This window comes from Nomascus leucogenys, chromosome 1a (assembly GCF_006542625.1).
Source record: "Nomascus leucogenys isolate Asia chromosome 1a, Asia_NLE_v1, whole genome shotgun sequence".
NCBI classification, from domain to species: Eukaryota; Metazoa; Chordata; class Mammalia; order Primates; family Hylobatidae; genus Nomascus; species Nomascus leucogenys.
This window is the reverse complement of record NC_044381.1, coordinates 25,173,463-25,199,029: the sequence shown is the minus strand read 5'-3', so window position 1 is coordinate 25,199,029 and position 25,567 is coordinate 25,173,463. Positions and strand designations below refer to the sequence as shown.

Genomic DNA, 25,567 nt, shown 5'->3' with positions numbered 1-25,567 from the left:
CTGCTGGGGAACAGCCCCTTCCTCTTCCTACTCCTGTCTAGTGTACGCCCCCATCAGCCAGGATGCCCACCTGCCAGCCACACTGGAGGAGGTAGAGAACCAGAACACCAGGACCAGACGACCCAGAGCTCCAAACCCAGCACAACACAGTTACCATTTTTTTTTTTTTTTTTAGCTGTTACCCTGGCTGGAGTGCAATGGAGCCAACACGGCTCACTGCAGCCTCAACTTCCCAGGCTCAAGTGATCCTCTCACCTCAGCCTCCTGAGTAGCTGGGACCACAGGTGTGTGCCGCCATGGCTGGCTAATTTTTTATGTTTAGTAGATATGAGGTCTTGTTATGTTGCCCAGGTTGGTCTCAAACTCCTGGCCTCAAGTGATCCCCCTGTTTTGGCCTCCCAAAGTACTGGGATTAGAGGCATGACCCCCCATGTCTGGCCTGTGACCACCTCTTTATGCAGACATCGGGCATGTTCTACAGACTCTTGAAGCCTCCCTTTATTTATAAATAATAACAGCTATTACTTTTTATGGCATTTTGACCACATACCAGACAATACATTAAATATTTATCTCCTCTAACTCTTTTTTTTTTTTTTGAGACGGAGTCTCGCTCTGTCACCCAGGCTGAAGTGCAGTGGCGCGATCTTGGCTCACTGCAAGCTCCGCCTCCGGGGTTCACGCCATTCTCCTGCCTCAGCCTCTCCGAGTAGCTGGGACTACAGGCGCCCGCCACAACGCCCGGCTAATTTTTTTTTGTATTTTTAGTAGAGACGGGGTTTCACCGTGGTCTCCATCTCCTGACCTCGTGATCCGCCCGCCTTGGCCTCCCAAAGTGCTGGGATTACAAGCGTGAGCCACCGCGCCCGGCCTCTCCTCTAACTCTTAAATGAACTCGTAAGATACCCAACTTATAGACGGGGAAACAGAGGCCACAGAGGTTAGGGGACAGGCCTAAGGCCACACAGGAAGTGAGGGTAGAGCCAGGATTTAAAATCTGTCTTGCTCCATGTAGGGAGACAGCTTCTCAGATATTTTCGAGCTCAGATGTTCTATTATTCTAATAACAACTCTCACACATCAACAGCATTTGGTGGTTTTCAAAGGTTATTTCAGAATGGCTAAGAACCAGCTCTTGCGCTGGCCAGCCTGGGTTCGAATCAGCCTTTGACATTTACTGTGAAGAGGTCACTTAACCTGTCCAAGACTGTGTTCCCTCATGCCTACAACTGGGATAATGACAGCATCTACATAGGGCTCTTGTGAGAATTACCTAAGGTGATATCCTTTAAAGCCCGTGGCACATGGCAAGTGCTCATGAAAGCTTTCCTTTCCTATTAGTTTCCCATTTTATCTGGTTTCCTTTTCTATGCCTCTCCTCTGGCTGCTCTGTAAGACACCATTCTCGCACCTGTAACAGTGGTTTTCACATGACGGTCTGTCTAGCCTAGGGCTCCCTGGGGGCCAGTGAAGGAAGACTGAAGAGGCTGGGCTTTGAGGACCCCACTGGCTCCATCACAGGTCACAGAGCAGACCTGCTTTCATCTGTTCTGTATTTTGGAATTCTGCAAATGATTTTATTAAAAAGAAGGGTTTCCTACTTAAATTTCCTACTTGAGGAACTGTACAGACAAAAATGAACGTAACGTGTACACACTAAAACACAACCCTAAAATGTATACGTTCTCCGTTTCTTATGCTATCATCCCACCATACCCTCCAAAGACAAAGCCTCGGATGCACAGCAGTGGTTGCGGTTGGGTCTTCACCTCCTCTCCTCTGGAACTAGGTGTGCATCAAAACAGGTGCTTGTTAAAAGTATCAGTATCTAGGTCCCATCCTGGTGCTGCCAATCCAGTAGCTGTGGGCAGGGCCTTGATTTAATAAACTCCCCAGGTGATCTCCATACAAGTGGCCGGAGGGTCACCCTTTGAGAAACACAGGTAGGGGACAGGGTGGGTATTTATCTCTAATCCCCAAAAGTTGAAGGGTTTTCAAGGGAAATCACCTGCGGGATTCCCATATGTAAAACACACCTCGAATTGGAGCCACCTGCTTGAAGGTTTCACCAACACCGAAACCACCAGCCTTCGGGTTTTCCTCAGTGAGAGCCCACAGCGCCTCCTTATGGACTATCTGATAAACTGGAACCAGTTCTCGCGGGGCTGAAGGATGGTGGTCACCTAGAGGCATTGCCCAGGATCTGCACTGTGCTGTCCACCCAGGTAGGCCTGTCTCTTTATGCTACCTGATACCCCAAGAGCTTTGTCTGCATTTGGGCTGAGATTTTCCTGGAATACGCTCCCCCCCATATACACTTAATCCTAATCACCCCTTTATTAATCCCACATCTCACTCCAGGGATCTCCTGGAGTCCTCTCACCTCCAGTTGCTGCAGAACATACATTCTGTATAATAACATCTTACCCTGTCTTGGTCTTCAGCTGTTTCTGGGACACATGATATATCTCCTAAAATATACTAAAATTAGACTGTAAACTCCTTGGGGCCAGAAACCCCCCTCTCCTTCCCTCATCAGGTTCCTGATCCAGGGGAAATACCCAAGACACACTCGCTAAATCAACAAACAAACGACTTCTCACTGCCTTTCCTGTCCTAATACCAAAAAACCGATATGTGCTGTGACTGGCTCTTAAGTTCTTCCTTGTTTCAATTTTGGAGTGTGTAAAAATATGAATGACTTTTACTGCTCAAAATGTGAACTTTTTTGAAAGGCAAGGCCAGAGAAGATAACCTCTACATTTCCTTCTTCTTCTTTTTCTTTTGAGATGGAGTCTTGCTCTGTCGCCCAGGCTGATCTTGGCTCACCGCAATCTCCGCATCCTGGGTTCAAGTGATTCCCCTGTCTCAGCCTCCCAAGTAGCTAGGATTACAGGTGCCCACCACCCCGCCCGGCTGATTTTTGTATTTTTAATAGGGACAGGGTTTCACCATGTTGGCCAGGCTGGTCTTGAACTCCTGACCTCAGGTGATCCACTTGCCTTGGCCTCCTAAAGTGCTGGGATTATAGGCATGAGCCACTGCACCCAGCCTACATTTTCTTATTTTTAACCAAAAGTGTGAACAGCCTCCTGTAGGCCACTGAAAAAAAGGGCTATTTCCCTTTGTAGAATACTCAGTAATATATCTATTAGTTCTACTCAAGTAATTATATTGTTACTACCCTTTTATCTAGACTTCATTTCCATAAGGTACATAATTTTTGTTTTATATTGTGTCAAGAAGATTAATTAAAAATTTTAAATGGTTGGGTGCAGTGGCTCATGCCTGTAATCCTAGCACTTTGAGGGGCTGAGGCAGGTGGCTTGCTTCAGCCCAGGAGTTTGAGACCAGCCTGGGCAACATGGCAAAACTGCACCTCTATAAAAGAAAAATAAAAAACAAATTAGCCAGGAGTGGTGGTGCATGCCTGTAGTCCCAGCTACTCGGAAGGCTGAAGTGGGAGGACCACTTGAGCTTGGGAGGTGGAGGCTGCAGTGAGCCAAGATGGCACCACTGCACTCCAATCTGGGTGACAGGAGGCCCTGTCTCTAAACAAATAAATATATTAATTAATTCCCTGTTGATTGTTTTGCGGGGGGAGGTCAGTCACCTTTACTTTTTGGCTTGTGGATTTTTGCTTTCTACTGTTGTTCAATGCACATTGCTTTAATGTGTTTTCACATGCATCATAAAATCAATCTTTCACTCAAAGCTCTCTGCTTTGCATTCCTTCATTTTCAACATTCCTATTACTCATGCCTTCCTGAATTACTCTGCAGTCACACACATTTCACAAATGTCGGAGCTTTGCTTCTTTTTCCTTTATGTGGTTTTCTAATAAATAATGCATTGTTGATTTCTGTTCTTGAGTCCCATGTGGGACTCTCTTCCTGAATTTATGAACCCAGACTGTTGTTATTTCTAATGATGATCTATTTTCTTTTGTTGACCTATTTTATGCTTTTTGGTGTTATTTCTTTTATTACAGGAATTACTCTGTTTTATTCTACTTTTAAATAAATTTGGGAGATGGGCTGGGTGTGGTGGCTCACGCCTGTAATTTCAGCATTTTGGAAGGCCGAGGCGGGAGGACTGCTTGGGTCCAGGAGTTCATGACTGGCCTGGGCAACATAGTGAGACCCTGTCTCTATTTTAAACAACAACAACAACATATTTAAAAAATAAAAATAAGAAAATAAATTTGGAAGATGAACACATTCTATTTTAATTCTGTTAGTGATCAGTAAAACTGGCTTAAAAGCTGAGTCTCCTTTGGTTCCCTTTTGTTTTATAAAAAATGTCTGTGTGTACCTTTGTCAACAGCCTGAATCCTATGAATCACAGGTTCCCCTGGGGAAGATGGGGGTTTGAGTTTGGTTTCTTACTTGTGTTTATAGGGTTCTGGGCAACTTGGGAGGGCAAGACACTATGCCCTCATGGGATGACACTAATTGCTCCAAATTCCAGCACATGGTTGGGGGTGGTCAGAGAGCTGGTTCCTTCACCCACCCTGGGCTGCTCACCCACAGCCACCTCTCCACTGCCTTCCACTGCTGGGAGTTTTGAGCTTTTGTGTTGACAGTTAAATACACTCAGAGTCCCTCCTCCTCAGTTTCTGGCATGTTTCTCCATGACTACCAAATGTTACTAGAATAAGAGGGTGAGACAGAGTTCAGCGAGGGTGGCCATCCTGATCCCTGCTTGCTGCTCCGAGCCTGAGAGGGGGGCTGCCTGCCGTGCCCTGTTATCCACGACAAGCACAGGCCTCGCCCTGTCAGTCCTCAGAGACTCAGCTGACTGTTTGTGGTTTGCGAAACACACAATCATCTCGACCATGGAAACGAGGGCTCGTGTCTCTGCCTCATTTCCTCCACTGCTCAGAGGCAGGGGCAGCCCAACAGGAGACATGGCAGTGGGATTCAGCCTCGGGATTCAGCCTCCAGAGGGTCTTACCTCAAACTGGATCAGCACCGTCCCGCTTTCGAGGCCCTTCTTTAGCTGTGCCATGGATCCCTCCAAAGTGTCCCCGCCCTCCGCACACATGGGGAAAATGGCCTCGGGGAAAAGCTGGTTCAGTTCATCTTCAGACTTGAAGTCAGCAAATGAGCGGACAGCTGTAATGTACAAGACAGTGCATCTGACTTGTGTAGCAACACTCGGGTTTATCAGTTTCCCTCAAACAAATCACACCTATGACGCCTGAATGCAGATGGTTTAAAACATCTTATTAAATGATTAAGCTACATGGTAATCATTTTCACCAAAGATACTACTTCTAGGTGAATGATTCAATATGTGTTAATTACATAAAATGACATACTAATCTTCCTGGTTAGTTTTAAATAATGGTGTTTAGCACTCAGAGGCTTTTGTCAGAGGTAAAGGAAAGGGAAAGAATGTTATTTAAAAAAGCGTATTGTCTCTGCTTGCTCTTTCTGACCTGGTTATTCTTTTTTTTTTTTTTTTTTTTTTTTTTTTTTTTTTTTTGGAGATGGAGTCTCGCTCTGTCACCCAGGCTGGAGTGCAGTGGCGCGATCTCGGCTTGCTGCAAGCTCTGCCTCCCGGGTTCACACCATTCTCCTGCCTCAGCCTCTCCCAGTAGCTGGGACTACAGGCGCCCGCCACCACGCCTGGCTAATTTTTTTGTATTTTTAGTAGAGACGGGGTTTCACCGTGGTTTCGATCTCCTGACCTCATGATCCACCCACCTCGGCCTCCCAAAGTGCTGGGATTACAAGTGTGAGCCACCGCGCCCGGCCTGACCCGGTTATTCTTATTCCCACCCCGACTCCCCTTTCTTTCTCAGGTTTTTTCATTTACTTCCCTAAAATGGGCATTTCCCCAGGCATGAGGGTGAGGTCCCAGGCTTTCCCTGTGACGCCATCATTCCTGAGAGCTCAATCCCTAACTCAGGGCCATTTCTATGTGGGAGGCTCCCAAGTAAATATCGTACTCCTAGCATCTCTTCTATGCTTCAGCCCTACCTCTTTAGTGCATATTCTCCCTTCATGTTAAATTCTATACAGGTGAAAGCAAAGCTAGGACTCCCACCCCCAACCTTGCACAGGTGGGGATCCGGAGAGATCCGGTAAGGCTTCACGGAGGAGGTGGGGTCAGAGCTGGTCCTGGTGGCTCTGGACTGAAAGTTGTAGTGGGAGCAGAGCCGAGGAAGGAGCACAGCAGTATGGAGTGTGAGCCACACGTGCGAGGCAGGCAGAGATGCAGGGCTTTCCAGACACAACCTTCATTTACTTTCAGTGTTTTACAGCTGTGCAGGGTGTTCAAGGAACTTGATGTATTATTTTATAACAACAACCGTAAAGACAACAGTGTGACGCTCAGTAGAGGCTGTCCTTCAAACCTCTGCTCCCATCAGGCAGCAATGCAAGTGCTTTCCAGTCTAAGTGCCATTGATTGATTGATTGATTGATTGAGATGGAGTCTCGCTCTGTCACCCAGGCTGGAGTGCAGTGGCACAATCTTAGCTCACTGCAACCTCCACCTCCTGGCTTCAAGTGATTCTCCTGCCTCAGCCTTCTGAGTAGCTGGGATTATACCCACACGGCACCACGCCTGGCTATTGTATTTTTAGTAGAGACGGGGTTTCACCATGTTGGTCAAGCTGGTCTTGAACTTCTGACCTGGAGTGATACACCCGCCTCGGCCTTCCCAAGTGCTGGGATTACAGGTGTGAGCCACTGTGCCCGGCCGCAAGTGCCATTTAATCTTCACAACAACCCTGTGAAGTCGGGACCACTGCTGTCCTCCTCACCTGAGCCAGCTGAACCACAGACTGGTTATGTAACTCCTGCAAGGTCCCCCAGCCCGCAGAGGCAGAGTGAGGAATCACCTGAGACAGTCAGACCCTGCTCTCCTCACTGCCTCCCTGACAAAATCAAACACGCACGAATGAAATATCACCCGATCCTTCGAGAAGGGGCTGAAAATGCAAATGTCTGCAGGGTCATGCCACTTAGAGAGTGCGTGATGTGGGCTGCGCTGGGCCTGGAAGGAATTAGGAGCTGAGGGCTCATGTCCTGTATAAAGGGGGTGGGTGGGCGCTGCCTCCCTCCAGAAGACTGGCCACATGGGGACAGGCCTCCTGGGGGCAGATCTTAACATTTTTCAAGTGAGAAGCCAAACATCAGGTTATTACCTGAAAATTCTTGATTTTCAAAAAATGTTGGCTACAAACTCAACATTTTCAAGAGCAGATAAAGGGCTGGAGCAGGCGCGGCTTTGCTAGGGCAGCGTCCCTATGGCTCCTCCCCCCAGGTGGCCATTACCTCTCCTCCTGATCACCAGGGCCAGCTCCCGTGAGTGGGACTCCCGGCTGGCTTTGATGAACATCACCACTTGGTCATGCGTGTGTTCTGAGATGTCCCGGCCATTGATTAACACGATTTGATCCCCTTCGTTCAGCTTAGGAATGCAGGTGTCCGCCTGGGTGGTGGGGAAAGGCGAGTTTCTCCTGTTACCATAACACAGTCCTCGGGGGGAGAATGCTGACTCGCTCTGCTCCCAGACACCTGGGACCATGATCAAGTTTGCCTTCTCTCCCTTGGGTAGTACTGTCATTATTTTTATAATGCATCCACTGCTACGTGGACATGGTAGATGGTTGCAAGATACAAAGAAGTACTGCTCAGAATATAAGTTATGAAACATTTCAGAATAAGGATATAAAAACTGCTGAAGCATTTCTCCGTGGTAGTCAACCTTCACTTATTATAATATAACTATACCATTTCCAGCCTTTTGTTTCCTAGATGTACTGTTAGGAAATGATTTGCCAGCTAGAGGTGAGTATTTATCTGTCTTGCAAAGGTGAAAGCTTTTGTAAGCTTCACAGCAGAGGCAAAAACCATTATGGAGAGAAGCAATGAACTGAACAGCACAGGAAAGAAAGCCTTCTGAATTTACAGAAACTGTAAACAGTAACAAAAGTTAAATGACAAGAGCTTAAGGACTACCTCAGAGTAAAATCCCAACATGGTTCACTGTAAGGAGGCACAGTGACTCCTACTGCTTTAAAAAAGCAGATGATTAAAAGGTAACTATGGAGCCAGGTGAGGTGGGACACACCTGTGGTCTCAGCTACTTGGGAGGCTGAGGCAGGAGGATCGCTTGAGCCTAGTTTGAGGCTGCAGTGATCATACCACTGCATTCCAGCCTGGGTGACAGAGCGAGAGCGAGACCCTGTCTCTTAAAACAGAAAAAAAAAGGTTAACTATGGAAAGTGATGAACATGTTAATTTGTTTGACTGCAGTACTATATGTGTAACAAGACATCATGTTGTACACCTTTCGTATGCACAATAAAAAAAATTAAAGGAAAAAATTACTTAATATTATTTTAAAAACAATAAAATAAATTTATTTTATTTTATTTTTTGAGATGGAGTCTCACTGTCGCCCAAGCTGGAGTGCAGCGGCGTGATCTCAGCTCACTGCAACCTCTGCCTCCTGGGTTCAAGGAATTCTCCTGCCTCAGCCTCCTGAGTAGCTGGGATCACACCTGTGCGCCAGCACGCCCAGATAATTTTTGTATTTTTTGTAGAGACGAGGTTTCACCCTGTTGGCCAGGCAGGTTGGTCTCAAACTCCTGGCCTCAAGTGATTCACCCGCCTCGGCCTCCCAAAGTGCTGGGATTACAGGTGTGAGCCACTATGCCTGGCCTAAAAAAATAAAATAAATTTGAAAGAAAAAGCAAATGCTCTTCTTAGGAGGCCTACACAGAGGACGAAAGGGGCACTGGTGGAAAGATGGTGAGAAGAGGCACAGGGCCCATGTGCCCACTTAGAGTGAGCAGAACAGCAGACTGCCTAAGTTTCCTCCTCTTGAAAAGGACTTCTCAAAATTGAATGCACACCAACCACTCAAGGCTCTTGTTAAAAATGCAGATCCCGGTTCAGCAGGCCTAAGCTGGGGCCAGAGAGTCTAATGAGGTCCCAGGTAACACAGGTGCTATGGCTTCAAAGACCACACTGAGCAGCAAGGTTCTAGAAAACATGGTGATGTGTATCTAAGCACATTCTTTGCTCTGGCAAAAAAAGAAATAGGACTCAGAAACAGAAACCTGTTAGAATGAGGGAGAAACAGAAACCTGAGTTAGAATTAGGGAGAAACAGAAACCTGTTAGAATTAGGGGGAAACAGAAACCTGTTAGAATTAGGGAGAAACAAACAAACATGAGGAATAACATGGAATGTATCTACTTACAGGTGACTCTGGGTTTATCCTTGATACCACAAGAGGCATCTTTTGATCCACTCCTCCCTGTAAACATTTTAAAATAAAAACAAAAAAAAGTTTTTTAAGTTAATAAAACAAACAAACAAAAAACAAACGAGTAGCTCACAGCATCAACAACATGGAGGTACCAATAAATGTGAGCCTTTGGTACAGGGAGGCTTCAAACTTCACTATGACTGATTCGAATCACACGTCATTTCAGAAATATGGAACAAATTCCTGACCCCTCTGGATCCAGCGGGCTGACCAGGACCCTCTTCAGAAGCCTCCCTCTGCCATCCCCACAGTCCAGGAACTAAAAGATGCACTCAGAGAGAGCAAGCTCCTCCTTAAAAACGCAGATGCCCCCAGGAGAGGGACTCCACAGCATCTCATCTGCTGCTGAACAAACCTGCACGTTGTGCACGAGTACCCTAGAACTTAAAGTATAATATATATATATATATATATAAAGGGGCTTTCAGCAGAGGCGAGTGAGGCCTGGGAAAGGGGCACACCCTGTGAGCGCATCTGGCCTGTGAGTGCTGGTCCTCAACACAGCTGCTGGGGCAGATGAGGCTGTGCAGGATGGCAGCTGCGGGGTAGGGGACCACCTGCCCTCACTTTGTCCTAGAGTAGGGGTGAGTAAAAGTTTTCTGTAAAGGGCCAGAGAGGCTTTGGGGGAGTGAGGGCTCTGATTCAGCTGCTCAACTCTGCAGTCATTAACCCACCAGTAAACAAATGGGTGTGGCTGTTACCAAAAAAACTAGTCACAGAAACAGATGGGATTTGGCCTGTGGGTTTAGTTTGCAGATCCTGCTTAAAGGTGCCTGGAGGAGAGTGGTGGCCCTGCAAGTTGAACTTGAATTGTTTTCTCTTATCAGCTTTAGCAATGCTGAGGGGTTCTCTTAATAGCATTCCTGAAGTGGGTAGATCTGTTTGCCAACTGTGTGCCCTCATTTCTGGGAACCTCAGTATTCATTTGCAAAATGGGTTTAGAAATATTGACCTTACCGCTTGTTATCAGAACTTAAGAAGGTGCTATGAATCTAGTGAATAGTCAATGCCAGGCACAAGCAGGCATTTGGCCTTCAGCAGCTGTTAAGGCCACATTAAAAAAAACCCTCTCAATTCTAGGCTGGGCACGGTGGTTCACACCTGTAACCCCAGCATTTTGGGAGGCCAAAGTGGGTAGATTGCCAGGAGTTTGAGACCAGCTTGGAAAACATGGTGAAACCCCATCTCTACAAAAAATATGAAAAAAATCAGCTGGGTATGATGGTGCATCCCTATAGTCCCAACTGAGGTGGGAGGATCACCTGAGCCTGGGGAGGTCGGCGCTGCAGTGAGCTGCGATCGTGCCACTGCACTCCAGGTTTGGGCGATAAAGTGAGTTTTTTTCTTAAAAAACAAAACAAAACAAAACAAAACAAAACAAAACAACCCCAAAAATCTCAAACCAAACAAAAACAAAAAAACTCTCCAACTCTCAATTCTGAGGGTTGAACCAATTTCCTTATGTAGCTCAGGAATGCGGCACATTTGTAATGCAAATTAAAAACTCGTCGAAAGATTGCTTCCCAGCACAAAATTTCCTTCATAAATACACAACATACCTTAAGATTAAATCCAAATTTTCCATCTTCATCTGGTGTGATACGGATCAAGACTAAGTAGCCGTCACCATTATCATTCTGGAAAACGTTTGAAAGTGGTCATTTACATCACATCTCTCTCCAGCAGTTGGTGATAAGATATTTTCATTTAGTCAGAGCTACTCAGCTGCCCACAAGGGGCCAGGAAGCCCTGGGTGGGTGGATCACCTGGCTGCCTGAGCTCGCTCACCTTGTCACAGTAGTACTGGCTGGCATCCTCGGTGGAGCCCCCTTTGGTCACCCTGTGGAAGTCATCTAAGAGCTGCTGATCAACGCCGTCAGGTGAGCAGGAGCCTGGAGCATTTGAAGACGGAGACACAGAACTGGATGACTTCTGGGTCAGGTAGCTTTGTGCCGGATTGTTCTCGGATAAACTCCTTCATCACGGGGAAGGAGGAGATATTAATAACTGGGTTAATATTTTATTAGAGCAAACACTACTGACTGTAGGGGCCTGGCAGCTGGGGGCTGTATGTTTTCCTGGAGCCTCAGCTGCATAGGTTGTCAGTGGGATTTGAGTACATCCAGGGCCCACTGACCACCCCTGCCTGCGTCTGGCCTAGACACTGTCACATGGTTTTGGGGAAAAGGGATAGGAGGCAGGGTGGATCTGGAAACTGCTGAAAACTTTGCTCTCTTCCCTGCTGCTTTAGAAGGGTGACAGGGAAATGTGTCCAGCTACTCTGGTGGTTTCATTACTGAACCAGGCTCTGCCAGGCAAGCTCACGCAGATGCACGGCCCATCCCTTCTGAAAGCTTTTTTCCTTCTGTCTCATTTCTGCGGATGGTTCTGCTTCATAGGACTCTTGCCTCCTCAAAGGAAATGGAACTGTTGTTGTTGTGCGTTCAGGAGGATTTATATTATTCCTAGTTGGCATGATTTGCCTGTGACATCCATGAACTGCCATGCTGAGATCTTGTTTCATTTTCCTCTATCGAATATAGTTTCTTCTGTATCTTGGAGCTGCACTGTCTAGTATGGTAGCCACTAGTTATATGTGGCTACTTAAATTTAAATAAATTAAGACAAGAAACCAGCCATACTTCACATGCTCACTAGCCACATGCGGGCAGTGGCTCCTGTATGAGACAGTGCAGTTAGAGAACATTTCACCACGGCAGGAAGTCCTGCTGGACAGCGCTGTCCTAGAGAGTTACAGATGATGAAAACTGAACAGACCTTTGTGGTCATTTGTTCTAACTCCCAGTTCACAGATGAAGAAGCTGAGGTCAGGAGAGGCTGAGTAACTCGCCCAGGGTCACATGGCTTTCCCACCGCTTAGCAGACAGAAGCCTGACCGATGTGCGTCCTGAGCCTTTCTTCCCTCTCCAGACCATGCAGAGCCCACTCCCAAGACCCCCATTTCTAACCCCTCAGGGTCACAGGGATTAACCATCCCTGCTGTCACTGTATAGGACAGGACCCTTGAGTCTGTGCATCACCCACACCAGCCCCTTCCAGAGCCACAGGCCCAGCAGAGACACCTTACAGAACAGATGAATATGGGGCTCTTCTACATTCTAAGACTCTGCTCCACCCTAACCTCATCCAAATTGAAGTGAGGGGAGAAGCACAGAGACCAAGTCATTCAGTGAAACCCAGACAAAAGACAGCTGCTACCGCCTCTTTCTCGACCTTCATCTCAAGCCCTTATCCACAGATTTTTCATAAAATTGGTGCTTCTCTTTCTCCTAGTGAGTTTAAATGAGCTTAATTTAAATATAAAATCTGTATCATATTCACACAGAATGATTCATAATCACAATCTATTTGAATAAAATATTCAGTGACAGACCAATGGAGAAACACAGCTATACAGTAGGACAAGAGTCTGGCCTTATGGTGTCCAAGTGGCTGGTTGGGGGTAGGGTGTTATGGATGGGAAGGCATTTCAGAGAGAGAATATTTTGGAATTGAAGTTGTACACAAGTTTTCAGATTGAAAAAGAATGACTTTCACTTATGTAAAAGGAAGCTTTAAAAAATTCCCCCCAAATACGGCATCTTTGCTAGGGTTTCACTGTTTACAAGAGCATCACCTAGTGGCAGAAAGGGCAACTGCTTGGCAGTTATAAAACAAGTTAAAATGGTATTTCCAGTTCTCGTTCTGTCTGTCTCTGTCTCTGTCTCTGTCTCTACCTCTGTCTCTGTCTCTACCTCTGTCTCTCTCTCTCTCCCCCTCCCTGCATCCCCCCCATCCATTTTTTTTTTCTTTTGAGACAGGGTAATGTTCTGTTGCCAGGCTGGAGTGCAGTGGTGCAATCTCGGCTCACTGCAACCTGTGCCTCCCGGGTTCAAATGATTCTCCAACCTCAACCTCCTAAGTAACTGGGACTACAGGTGCCCGCCACCACGCCCGGCTAATTTTTTATATTTTTAGTAGAGACAGGGTTTCACCATGTTGGCCAAGATGGTCTCGATCTCTTGACCTTGTGATCCAACCGCCTCGGCCTCCCAAAGTGCTGGGATTACAGGCGTGAGCCACCGTGCCCAGCCTTTTAAAATTTTTGTGTAGACACAGGGTCTCACTATGTTGCCTAGGCTGGTCTAGAACTCCTGGTCTCAAGCAATCCTCCTGCACTGGCCTCCCTAAGCGCTGGGATTACAGGTGTGAGCCACCATCCCCAGCCCTATTTTTCTTTTTCGATTTAAAACTCAATGGTCTGTCTAAACTAGCCCATGGTACTAAATGACAACAGTACTACTACTATTACTATTGCTGCTAGTACTAATACTAGATTCCAAGTCATTTTATGCCCTAACCTATTTTTTTTTTTTTTTTTGAGACAGAGTCTCGCCCTGTTGCCCAGGCTGAAGTGCAGTGGCGCAGTCTCAGCTCACTGCAAGCTCAAGCTCCACCTCCCTGGTTCACACCATTCTCCTGCCTCAGCCTCCCGTGTAGCTGGGACTACAGGCACCTGCCACCACGCCTGGCTAATTTTTTTTTTGTATTTTTAGTAGAGATGGGGGTTTCACCATGTTAGTCAGGATGGTCTCGATCTCCTGACCTCATGATCTTCCCGCCTCGGCCTCCCAAAGTGCTGGGATTACAAGCGTGAGCCACCGCGTCCGGCCTGCTCTAACCTATTTTCTAAGCAGGGTTGGAGGGGTTACTCTGTCATTTGTTTCAACAAATGGCTGATTTTTGACCTGCTCAACTGTGTACACAGGTGCTCTGTAGGGCGTGGTGATGTTCTGTTCAGTGTGCAAGATGGACAGACAGACGAGGAAGAGGACATCAAATGAGGAGATGCAATGAGTAAGCGGCAGCTGGCCACAGCACAGGGTGGCCAGGGGTGAAGGCACCAAAGCCCTAGCACCTCCTCTGTCACTGGGCAGAATGCAGTGTGGCTGAGGAGTGCAGGGGAGCTGCCCCATGAATTCCACAAGTGGAGTGAAGAAAGGGGCAGGATGAGGGACACAAGAAGATGGTGAGGGTGGGATGGAGCCAATGACTAGGGGGAGGAAGGAGCAGAAGAGGTTTGTCTCTGAGGCAGGACGGGGAAGACACCGTGGAGGAGCCAGTGTGGGACTGACCACACCCTGGTTCTTAGGGAGGAAGGGGCAGAGACAGAGAAATGTGAGACACAGACTGACCATCAGACAGACAAACAAGTATTCACCCTCCAGAAAACACATGCTTCCGAACTGTAAAGGCAGCAGGCATCAGAAAGAAACACTCCCGCACGAAGCTCTCCCTAAACCCTAGAAAATTACAAAGACCTCCCCGCCCCCCGCCTGTGAAAGGGGGCAAAGTCCTGCTCTCAAATTGCAGTGTGATGGAACAGGGGCCCTGTTTTGGGTGCTTCTCAAGGTCAGGAGACCCTAGTGCTCTTTCTGTTCCTCTCCTAGTGCTCGGAACACAGGACCAGGCACACAGGGAGTACTCAACTGAAATGCTGAGTGAATGAAGAATAAAACCTCTTGGCAAGGTACCAAGAGGATCACCCGAGGTGATTGGGTGAGTTACTCTAAAAGAGCAAGGAATTTACTCAGGAATCTGGAAGCTCAGGTGCAAAGGGAAGGCGAGTTAAATGGTTCTCAGCATCTGCAAGATCACAGCTTCTGAGAATGTGCTGTGCACACCCATTAGCTGGGGTCCTGCTGAATGCAGAGTATGATTCGGCAGGCCTGTGTGGGTCTGAGATTCTGCATTCCGAGCAGCTCTCAGGTGCTGCAGCTGCTGGCCTGTGGCCACAGCTGGAATAGCACGGCGCTAGAGGAACGCATACCACTTCACCCAGAGGGCAGTTTCTTCTGAATAAAATTCCTGGAGAAATTTCCCACATGGCTCCTTACATAAGGGTCCTTGAGTAACAGAAAGAAGACTGTCTTCCAATACACATTTTTATGACGTGGAGACAGTCACCACAGGAAACAGCTCATCTGGAGCTGTAATAAATGCCAAGGACACAAGATCAAAGTGGCAGAAGGGATATGGTTCAGGTATGGTGCTGAGCTCACAGTCTCTTTCCTGCTGGAACGACAGATCATGAATCTGTCTAGGCTTCCCTTACAGATATCAGACACCTCATTGGCAAGAAAGCACTTGCTAAACCTCAGTCAATTCATCCCTGAATTCTCTGAGGAGAATTTCTCATTGACAGATGCCCTGCAGGGGCACCTACCACATAGTCCTGCTCACAGGTGACAGTTACCAAGCTTGTCAAAGTAAGTATGTTTGAGTTCTTGGGGTACAGATAAATATGGTGTGATGTTGCTCATGTGATATGGACACATGATATAGAAGTGGCAGAGGGGGCATCCCATTGTGAACACTTAGGAGTTTGTATCCCGGGGCCCCATCCAGTTTCATCTAACCATTTGTCCGTCCGTCCATCCATCCATCCATCCATCCATCCATCCATCCATCCATCCAAATAGTCACTGAATGTCTATTAAATGCCAAATAACCATGTCAGGTTTTAAGGAAAGAGAGGTGAATAGGGCACTATCCCTGCTCTCGAAGAATTCATCGTCCAAAGGAGAAGAAACACAATTAATCAAGTAATAATATTATCAAGCTACAGTGGAGATGCTCAGATGTCTAGTGTACTATGTGAGGCCCGGAGAGCCTTCCTGGAGCAGGTGCACTTGAGCTTGAGTTTGAAAGATGAATTAATAGGAGTTTGAACAGGTAGTCAAGTGGGAAAAAGAGGGCATTCTGGCAAAACACTGATAATAACAAACACACAAACAAAAGCGGTAGCACAGGTAAAGGCAGGAAATGTTGAAAAAGCAGAGAAAAGGTATTTAAGCAGGAAGTGACATTCTTGGATGTGTATTTCAGAATGATAAATTTGCTATTCTTGTGAAGCATGGTGTGGAAGGAGGTGACACCAAAGACAGGGGAATGGTTTGGATATGACTGAGCAAGACTGTGCAAGAGACAATGGTGGCTGCATGGGGGCAGTGCAGTGGGGATGGTGGAGGAGTCAAATGCAAGAAATATCTGGGAGGTAGAATCAACACGATGAGAAATGGCATAGGGACAGTGAAAGAAAAGGAGGAGTGAGGGACGACTGATGTTTCAAATAGGTGCAAACTGGGTAGTATTGAAACAATGCCCCCCCCCTTACCAAGACACAGGAACAGCCACGGGCTGGACACCAACATGAGGAGCTGAGATTGGATCATATTGGGTTTCAGGTATTTGAGACATCCACACGCAAGTGGACCCAAACAAGAAGGCAAGGTTCAAGGAAAAGGGACACAAACACTCTGAACAAAACCCTGTCCCTGCCTGGTGTCCTCCGAGGGGGACATGTAGAATGGTATGCATGCAGATCCTTCCTCCACATTCAGATCTGGTGCCACCCTCTAGAAGGGCTCATTTGCACTTGGAGAATGGTGGTTACGAAGGTGATGGGTGGAAAGTGACTACACTGGAATTGTTTATCTTAAGGAACAGTAACCAAGGCTGGCAGGTGGAACTGGGGACAGACACCATCTGTGTTGTCCTGAGAGTTCAAGGCAGGAACTTTGATGCTGGGTCAGCGTCAAGGAGGCTTCCAGCACAGCTTGGGAAGAGCAGTGGGCACCTGGGCTGTCTAACGACAGAGCACACTGCTGCACTGTAGGGGACTCTCCATTGCTGGCAGAGTGCTCAGGCCTGGGGGGGCCACTGTAGCGTTGGGGGAATTCCTACACTGCCGCCAAAGCTGAAGAAGGGGATCCCCTAGGTTCCTTCCAATGAACAGAAGTTTTGTGTTTTTTTTTCTGTTTTTTTTTTTGAGACAGGGTCTCACTCCAATGCCTAGCCTGGAGTGCAGTGGTGCAACCACAGCTCACTGCAGCCTCGATCTCCTGGGCTCAAGTGATTCTCTCACCTCAACCTCCCGTGTAGCTAGGACAACAGGCAGAAAACATCGTGCCCGGCTAATTTTTGTATTTTTTTGTAGAAATGGGGTTTTGCCATGTTGCCCAGGCTGGTTTTGAATTCCTGGGATCAAGCAATCTGCCCAGTGTGGCCTCCCAAAGTATTGGGATTATAGGCGTGAGCCACTATGCCTGGCCAGCACAGAATTTTTGAAATAAGAAGCAATGGCTGCCCCAAATCCCATGGAAGAAGGCAGGCTCTAAGGAAAGAGGCAAACAAACAGCAAAGAAGTTATGCAGGCATGAAGCCCCATCCACTCGGAGGGTGTCATGCTGGTGACCCATCAAGACAACTGTGATAAAATAGCAACCAGAAAGTTTTTCTAACACAACTCTAAACTGCTCTACAATGTGTTTCCCCCAGTTTCTGTTCTGCATGTCTCTTTCTTTAGGGAACATTCTCTCCCTTTTATCTGGGTGGAGAGTGGTAGGTTTTTCATTTCTGCCATGAAGGAAACTTACTTCTCTGCAGAATTTGGTCTTCACTCGGAAGCAGGGAAAGGAACACACAATGGCTGATAGAACCTTGGGAGCAACAAAAGAGTGCAGCCTACTTGGGCACAAAGCAAACTGCCAAGGATTCATAACTATAATCATAAACTTTGCTGTGCTGCTATAAATACGGAACAAACCAGCAAGTGACTCATCCGCTAAGATGGCACTCAGGCAGCCTGAGCTGCGCCACTCTGGGTTTACAGCCAAATCTAACCGCTCTTTTTCTTTCTTTCTTCTTTTTTAAACGAGTACAGAACATTGCACTTAATTATTCTTCTTAAAAGGAACCCTCCTCACTGTCTGTGAAACTATTCATCCAATTTCTCTGACAGAATGCTTCTTTTTGCCTCTTAACACAAATCTGCTGTATAAAACATGTCAAACTTTTTGTAAACATTTTGCAAATACTCACAGAAACTAACCAACAGGTTTTATTTTTCTTTTTTTCTCTCACCAGGTACAGACCAGTCTGTACTTCTTACCTGGAGCAATGGGGGTCCCCAGGCCCTCAGGAGGGCCAGCCTCTTCTGAAGACCCAGCACAAAGTGGCTTCCCACCAGCAGGAAGAGGTCTCCCACCTAACAGAGGTGGTGCGGGTTGCTTTTCTGGCTGTTCATCCCACTTGCAGAGCACAGTCACTAACTTGACCCCCTGACATGTCTATTGTCAGTGCACCTGGCAAAACCCCGCAAGGAAGCCTGCCTGTGAACCACTGTTATTTGCTATTCTTAACATTTAGCTGCAAGATAAAAAGTGCCCCAAGATGACACATTTTACAAGATCTCAAGGAGGGGTTTCAAGAAGAATCACTGTGCAATGTATAGGAACAAGCAGGGCCAGAAATCACTTACATCAAGCAGTGCTTGAAGGAGTGAATTTTAAATCTTATTTAATTGTAATGAACTGGAATGTAAATAGTCCTATGGAGCTGGTGGCTGCTGTACTAGACTGTGAAGGTCTAGATGCTCCGTGATGGGACTGCAGACCACAGGTGGAAAATCTGATGTAGGACACATACTGTTCCCTAAGCCCCCCTTTTCCTTTCACCAAAGTGACAGAGCCCTGGAGTGTGGCAGTGTAGGCTGATAATGTGCTATTTGCCTAGCTGGCCTGGAGGCTCCTGAAACAACTTTTCTGATTTGCTCTGGTGTTCCCCTCAATGACCAGCCAAGGATGTATAAAATGTGCCGCTGGACTTGGGAATGAATGCAAGCCCTCTAAAGCGTCCACACGTCTTTGGACAGAATGCATCCCTCCCCATCTGGCACTGATTGCATAAAGAGACAGAGGGTGCTGGGCTGTGAGAGCGCTCAGAGGCTACCCACCTGCCCCATGTCACAGATGAGCAGCTGGGTGAGTGGTGTGGAGCGCCCAGACTGCAAGCAAGATGACGATTCCAAACCTACTACCACATGAACTCTGTGTGAAAAATGCACTTTTCACTTGTAGATATTCTAGGGGTTCACTCTTTAAATGAATGATGGAATAAACGTGTTAGTCTAGATGAGTGCTGCTGACAACACTTTCTGCAGTGATGGGAAAGGGCTGTATCTGTGCTGTCCAAGATGGAGGCCACCACTCCTGTGTGGCTGTCAAGCACTTCAAACGAGGCTCGTGTGACTGAGGAACCGAATGCTTACATTTTTATTATTTTAATTAATTTAAATCTGAATAGACACCTGGGGCTGGTGGCTGCTGTACTGGACAGGGAAGGTTTAGATGCTGTACAATTCTGTGATAGGACTGCAAACCACCACAGGAAGCTCTGACGCGGCAGGCGTGAGTGGGTTTCCCAGAGCCCTCCAACGCTTCCCTAAACCGTTTTCTCCTTTTGCCAAAGCCGCAGAGCCCCACTGCAGACTCAAAACGGCTGTAGTCACACATGCCTGCACTCCTGCCTTGTATTTCTAGATGTGCTTGTGGTTTGAAAAGCTACAAAGTCACACAAAGGAACTCACAATCATCCACTGTAGCCCTGACAAAGGGGCAGCAGGCTGCAAGTTGGAACAAGAGATAGCAACCATTTAGCAAAAGCATCATCCAAGCTCAGGTCACAAGGAAAGAATGACCACAGGGATTATTTAACCAGAGGTGTTAAGAACACAGATAAACTGGAAACCATGTTTGCTGTGGGCAAGGACAGAGGAGAGGTAGCAGCCTCACACATAAATGGGATAGAGATTTGCAATTCACCTGCAAATGCCTGGAGTACAATCAGGGTGCATTTGATGCTTTCGGCCTACTAGCTACAGTGGTAAAAAATTTATAGATTAACTAACGTGCCTGCTTGCTAATCCTCGGCTGTTAAGGGGGGCCCGTTATCTTTCTATATTTTAGACATAGTATGGGGCTTAACAGAATAGATACCCAATGACTATGGTTTATTTCCTAACAGTTGATCCTTTACTATCATGCTTTAACCTAATTTATAATCTATGTCTTACCTACTTAAAAAAATGATTTGCGAGTTTACCCCAAAACGTACAGATATGTAACTATGAATCCATTAAAATAAGAAAAAAAAGACCCATATAACAAAGGCAAAGGAGGAAGAGAAGGTACTATACAAGAAATCTGGGCTGAGGGAAGTGAATACAATTGAGCCTAATGTGCAGTTCTGAACTCCCTGGTAACCAAGGCAAAAAGGGAAACAAATGGGTTAAATATATCTTATTGAATAAGAAAAGCACTCAACCAGTCTTTCAGGACAGACATTTTTTCTGGCCTTGAGCAATGAGGGAACTCTGTCACATTAAAAAAGGGGGGTGGGGGGGTAGGACATAAAAATTTAACAAAAATTTCTCAAAGAAAATTAGAGATGTTCTAACATGTTTGTTTCTTTATACTAACTATTAATTGAAAACAAAACCCCTCAGAACCCTGTTGTTCGGAGAAGGCTTTTAGAAGCAAGCATATTTCCAATGATTTGAAATCATGTGATGGTAAAACTTTAATAATCTAGAGAAATCAGAGTTAGCATGGCCTTAGAGTCTGTACCTCTAGAATATGGAACGATTAAACTGGGCTTTGCTTGTGAGCTGGAGAGGAGACTAATTCAAGAGACTAACAAGTACTTAGCGAGTAGAAAGTCTTTGTTGTGGACAAAAAGTACAAGCTCTAGACCCCAGGCACGTAGACTGTCTTCTGGGTGAAAAGGTAGAGTCTGATTTATGTTCTTATCCTGGCAGAAGGCACCCTTGGGAGCTGGCTGCAGGCACCGGCTCTTGGTTCCTCTCAAATGGCAACCTGGACCTGAGCAAATTCCGCAACAGCCAAAAAGCAAATGCCCAGAAATAAAACAACACAAATTTCTTACTCTTGGTGCGGGCTTCGGTTCTGAGAAACTTCAGAATCGCTGTCTTGGGGGGCCAGAGTGCCCTTGTACGTGTAAAATACATCTTCCGTTTCCGTGATGTAGGTCATTTCATTTGCAAGGTTATCTGCAGAAGAGTGGCGTGGCTTTCGGATTTCGTGCCGGAGCCGAGGACTTCGCCTGGGTGGGAAAAACGTTGAGTGCAAAGTGTTCAAAGCAAATTCCACTTACAAATTTTATTAGACACCAGTGAACCTCGTGTCCTGACCTTTCTAAGGATGCCTTCCTTGGTGGAGGCTGACATTCAGAGCTGGTTAACTCATTACTACCCCAGCAGAAGGCACCAAGGGTGACACAAATCCCTAACACTCTCAGTCAAGTGGTGGCTCCCAGAACAGTAGCCTCAGCTGTATAAACAGGCAGAATTAGATGGGTTTATGCCCTGTGGGAAGTGACGGGTATTGACTTAAGGGTAAGTTATTCTTCCAGGAGGACTCAAGCTCTCAAGACATAAATAGGCCATATGGACTGCTATTCAGAGAATTTTTCTGATTAATTTGAACAATGCAAACAAAAAGTTTAGAAGCCAAACTACATTTCTCAGCAAAACTCCAACCCTATTTCAACGACATCCCTTCATGTGAATTTCACTTGATCCAAGAGAAAATGTTTGCTTTTTAAGATATATCCCTTATTAAACATGCTTATATGCATTAGATAGGCATATAAACACTGGACTGTCCTTCAACAGCGGCAGTAGGCATGTGACCTTGGGCAAGGCACGTCACCTCTCTGGGCCTCGGCTGTACTTACCTGCTCCTGAGAATGAATCCAATGAGGCCGTGTTCTCAGGGCATCCAGTGTAGCACCTGGGCGTCAGCTCCTGCAGCGGGGGATCCCAGGCTGCCAAGCTTTCTAAGTTCTATTTTCCCTCACAGTTTTTCCATCTTCCCTTTCTTTGTTAGCCATTTCTCCTCAGGACTGTCAGGGCCTCCATGATTTGCAATCCCCCTGGGCCTGGATAATCAATAATGCTGTGTCCAAAGCAGAAGTAAAAAGGCTCTTGTGACTCCTCAGGAGAGGACCTATAAATAGCCACAGGAGCTCCGGGCCACGAGTGTGGCAACATCTAACCCCGCTGTTCCCCTGGATCCAGTCCTGGGCTCTCTGGGCCCCTGGCATTGCTGCCAATGAGATTTTCAGATAAATTAAGCTGCTGTGTTATAGCATAAACTTACCTCTTTAGAATGAGGTATCTAAATGTTGCAAACCAAGAAGCAAATCTATTCAGTTATGTCATGATTTCTAACACTAAATACTGTCACTGTCCCTTCCCAGAGCATTAGGCCCCCAGTGAAGGGTCCTTCCCTAGCAGGCCCAGCACAGCATCTCCTCTGTCTGCCTGTCTCCCAGTTTCTCTTAGGCTTAGCAGATCCTGGCTCAGGTATTTACAGCCACACACTCTTACTCCAGTGTGGAACTGGGGGCAATGTTTCCCTGCTAGGTTTCCCCTCTGGCCCCTAGCCTTTTTGGAGGTATTCACAAAAATGGTGTGACGTCTTTGGGGACCATTATAATAAGATAATGATAATTCCACCTGACTCTTTTAAAAGCTTACTACATACTTGTACATTATTATTTCATTTGCGTAGTTTTTATCATCTTTTTAGAGATGGGGAAACTGAGGCTACAGAGGTAAAGAAACTTGTTAATTAACAGAAGGGCCAAAACCTGAGTTTAGGTCTTTCTGCTACAAACCCAGTGCCCTTCCCACTTTACCAAATGACCACCTATTTCTTTTTAAGCTGAGTCCATCCTCTTAAGTTGGCCGGCTACTTACTGATGTGCATTTGCTTCTGCTGCTGAAGGTCATACATCCTTACGTCATTTACATCACGTACCTGTGTTAGTTTTCCCCAAAGTTTATTTTGTGGGGTATTAATGGAAAACATGAATTAAGTAAAGCTAACCGTACTTCTTTATCATTGGACGTCTCAGAGTGTTTAATATGCTAATGTGTGCTGTGATTCCAAAGGAGGCCTTTCAGTAGGCTCGAGTTTCCCAAATTATTTAGATCGAATAAGTTTTTTCAAAGAGAGCATCTCAGCATTATACACGATGGAAAACATTTAGCTAGACTTGTGTACTTCATGAAAACAGTTACTTCTGCCAAGAGCCTAAAATGCAAATGTAAACCCTGATTGTAGGTCATCTATCTTTAGAGTTTATAAGTTGAGTTTTTATTTTTAAAAGAGATAAAGTGTCTACTGTTGGGTAGTACAAAAAAAAAAAAAAAAAAAAAAAAGGAGGACATACCAGTTGGGAGTAATGGGAGGGGAACGAGAAGGCAGACTCTTGGTTTCTAAGTGCTCCACTGATAAGGATCTCCGCATGGCTGGGTTCCACACCATCCCGCCAATCACCTTTTTGCAATATTGGTTATTTACCGACCTGAAAAACCAGATGCAGGTTCACTTTCTACACTGACGTTCAACAGGAAAGAAATTACTGCATGTGTGAAACAGTCTACACATGCTTCTTGTCTGAAGGATGGCAGGTTAATGCCAAGGTTATGGGGAGTAGAGGGAGACAGCTCAAAAGCGATTCCTGTCTGTCCTGGAATTTCCTTATGTGATTTCTTCTCTTCGGGTGAAAATCCTTTCTTGTCCTCACTACTCAAGCAACAAAACTGTTTCCAGAATATAACCAAACCTAACCAGATTAGAAGGAATTCCAGGATCACACAGAAATACAGCTCAAGTGATTTCAAGGAATTCTTATTTTATTCACACTGGCCTAAGTAAAAATATTAACCATCTTTTCAGGTGCTCTTCATCATCCTAGCCGGCATGAGCTGTCACTATAAATCACTGGTAAATCTTTGAGAGAGAATCTGAAAATGTGCTTAGAAAGTAGTTTCAGACTGGGCACAGTGGCTCATGCCTGTAATCCCAGCATTTTGGGAGGCTGAGGCGGGTAGATCACTTGAGGTCAGGAGTTCAAGACCAGCCTGGCCAACATGGCAAAACCCTATCTCTACTAAAAATACAAAAAATTAGCCAGGTGTAGTGGTGCATGCCTATAATTCCAGCTACTTGGGAGGGTGAGGCATGAGAACCCCTTGAATCCCCGAGACAGAGGTTGCAGTGAGCCAAGATTGCACCACTGCACTCCAGTCTGGGGAACACAGTAAGACTCTGTCTCCAAAAAAAAAAAAAAAAAAAAAAAAATAATAATAATACAGAGTTTCAGGCTATGTTCTTTGAAATGTGCTAGCTACCCTGAAGGTTACTTTTGAATTTTATTTATACCTAGAGAATTTAAATCTTAGCTATCTAGACCCCTCAGAGAATGAATTATTTGAGAGAATAGAGCATGAAGACTGTCACCCTGTTAAAGGGTGACAACTTTGGTTCTGGCATCTCTAAATTTTAAACTAGGTTTTAATGTCTTATGAAAACATTCTACATATTTCCTTGTGGCGTGACACCAACCAACCAACAAAAACAAAACAGAACAAAGAACAAACAAAAGAACATAAACAATATGAATTGCCCTGTAGCACATCATGTACTAATTCACATTAAGAAATGCTGTTGTAACCCTGATCAAAATGCTCACACAACAGCATCACTGGGAGACTCTTTCCTCTGAGGCAGGCCTACATCAGAAACCACACTGCCAGTGATGAAGAGCACAGGATCAAAACAAGGGGAGCAAACTGCCCGACTCCAAGGTTTAATGTGTCATGGGTTATTAATAGGGACTCTGAAAAAAAAGAGTTCCATTGTCCCATAAGCTTGGAAAATAACCAAACAAATTTCTTTTTATGTGGAACCTTTCAGAAGGCCCAATAAGCAGATGTGTAGCTGTATCTCTAGGGGCTGGGCAAGTCATGTGACCCTTCTAAGCCTCAGTGTCCTCATCTGTAAAATGGAGGTAATGAGACTTGAAATTCATCAGTATGCTGAAGCTGGCACAGGTAGTAAAAGAACTGCTGACTTGTCCTCCCAAGCCATCCTCCCAACCCAAATGATCCCCTGCAGCAGATTAAAGATGACTGCAAGTTCTTTGAGTCTTGCATCTGGGTTGGCTTGTGACTGCTTTCAGCAACAGAGTCGCTGTGCCAGTGCCAGGTCTCACCCTTAAGAAGGCTGAATGGTTCTGCCTTTGGCTCCTGGAACCCTGAGTGTCCACGTAAGAAATTCAACTACCCTCCTGGAGCATCCAGATGGGGATGCTAAGAGTCCAGGTGAGTCCAGCCTTCCAACCATTCCATCAAGACACCAGGTATGCAAGAGAAGTTATCTTGGATCCTCTGGCCACATTCACTGAGAAATCCCTATCTATACCACACAGAGCAGAAGAGGCATCTGGCCAAGCCCTTCTTGGATTCCTGACTCACAAAATCATGAGATATAATAGAATGGGTGTTGCTTTCAGTTACCAAAATAGGGGTATTTTCTTGTGCCACAAGACAAGACCAGAA

General features: G+C 46.0%; 1 protein-coding gene across 4 annotated transcripts in view; it reads right to left on the bottom strand.

Annotated features, from left to right (window-relative positions):
• PTPN3 (protein tyrosine phosphatase non-receptor type 3) overlaps positions 1–25,567 on the bottom strand; it is a 122,713-nt gene that overhangs the window by 23,930 nt on the left and 73,216 nt on the right. For 3 of the 4 annotated variants that reach the window (XM_030823533.1, XM_030823426.1, XM_030823597.1), the window contains 7 exons: positions 23,395–23,529; positions 21,082–21,258; positions 11,083–11,269; positions 10,854–10,931; positions 9,226–9,282; positions 7,290–7,446; positions 4,957–5,117 (listed from right to left, as the gene is read on the bottom strand). In XM_030823533.1, coding sequence (XP_030679393.1) covers positions 4,957–5,117; positions 7,290–7,446; positions 9,226–9,282; positions 10,854–10,931; positions 11,083–11,269; positions 21,082–21,258; positions 23,395–23,529 — 952 coding nt within the window. The remainder of the gene's footprint in view (positions 1–4,956; positions 5,118–7,289; positions 7,447–9,225; positions 9,283–10,853; positions 10,932–11,082; positions 11,270–21,081; positions 21,259–23,394; positions 23,530–25,567) is intronic. The other variant, XM_030823467.1, reaches the window with a different exon arrangement.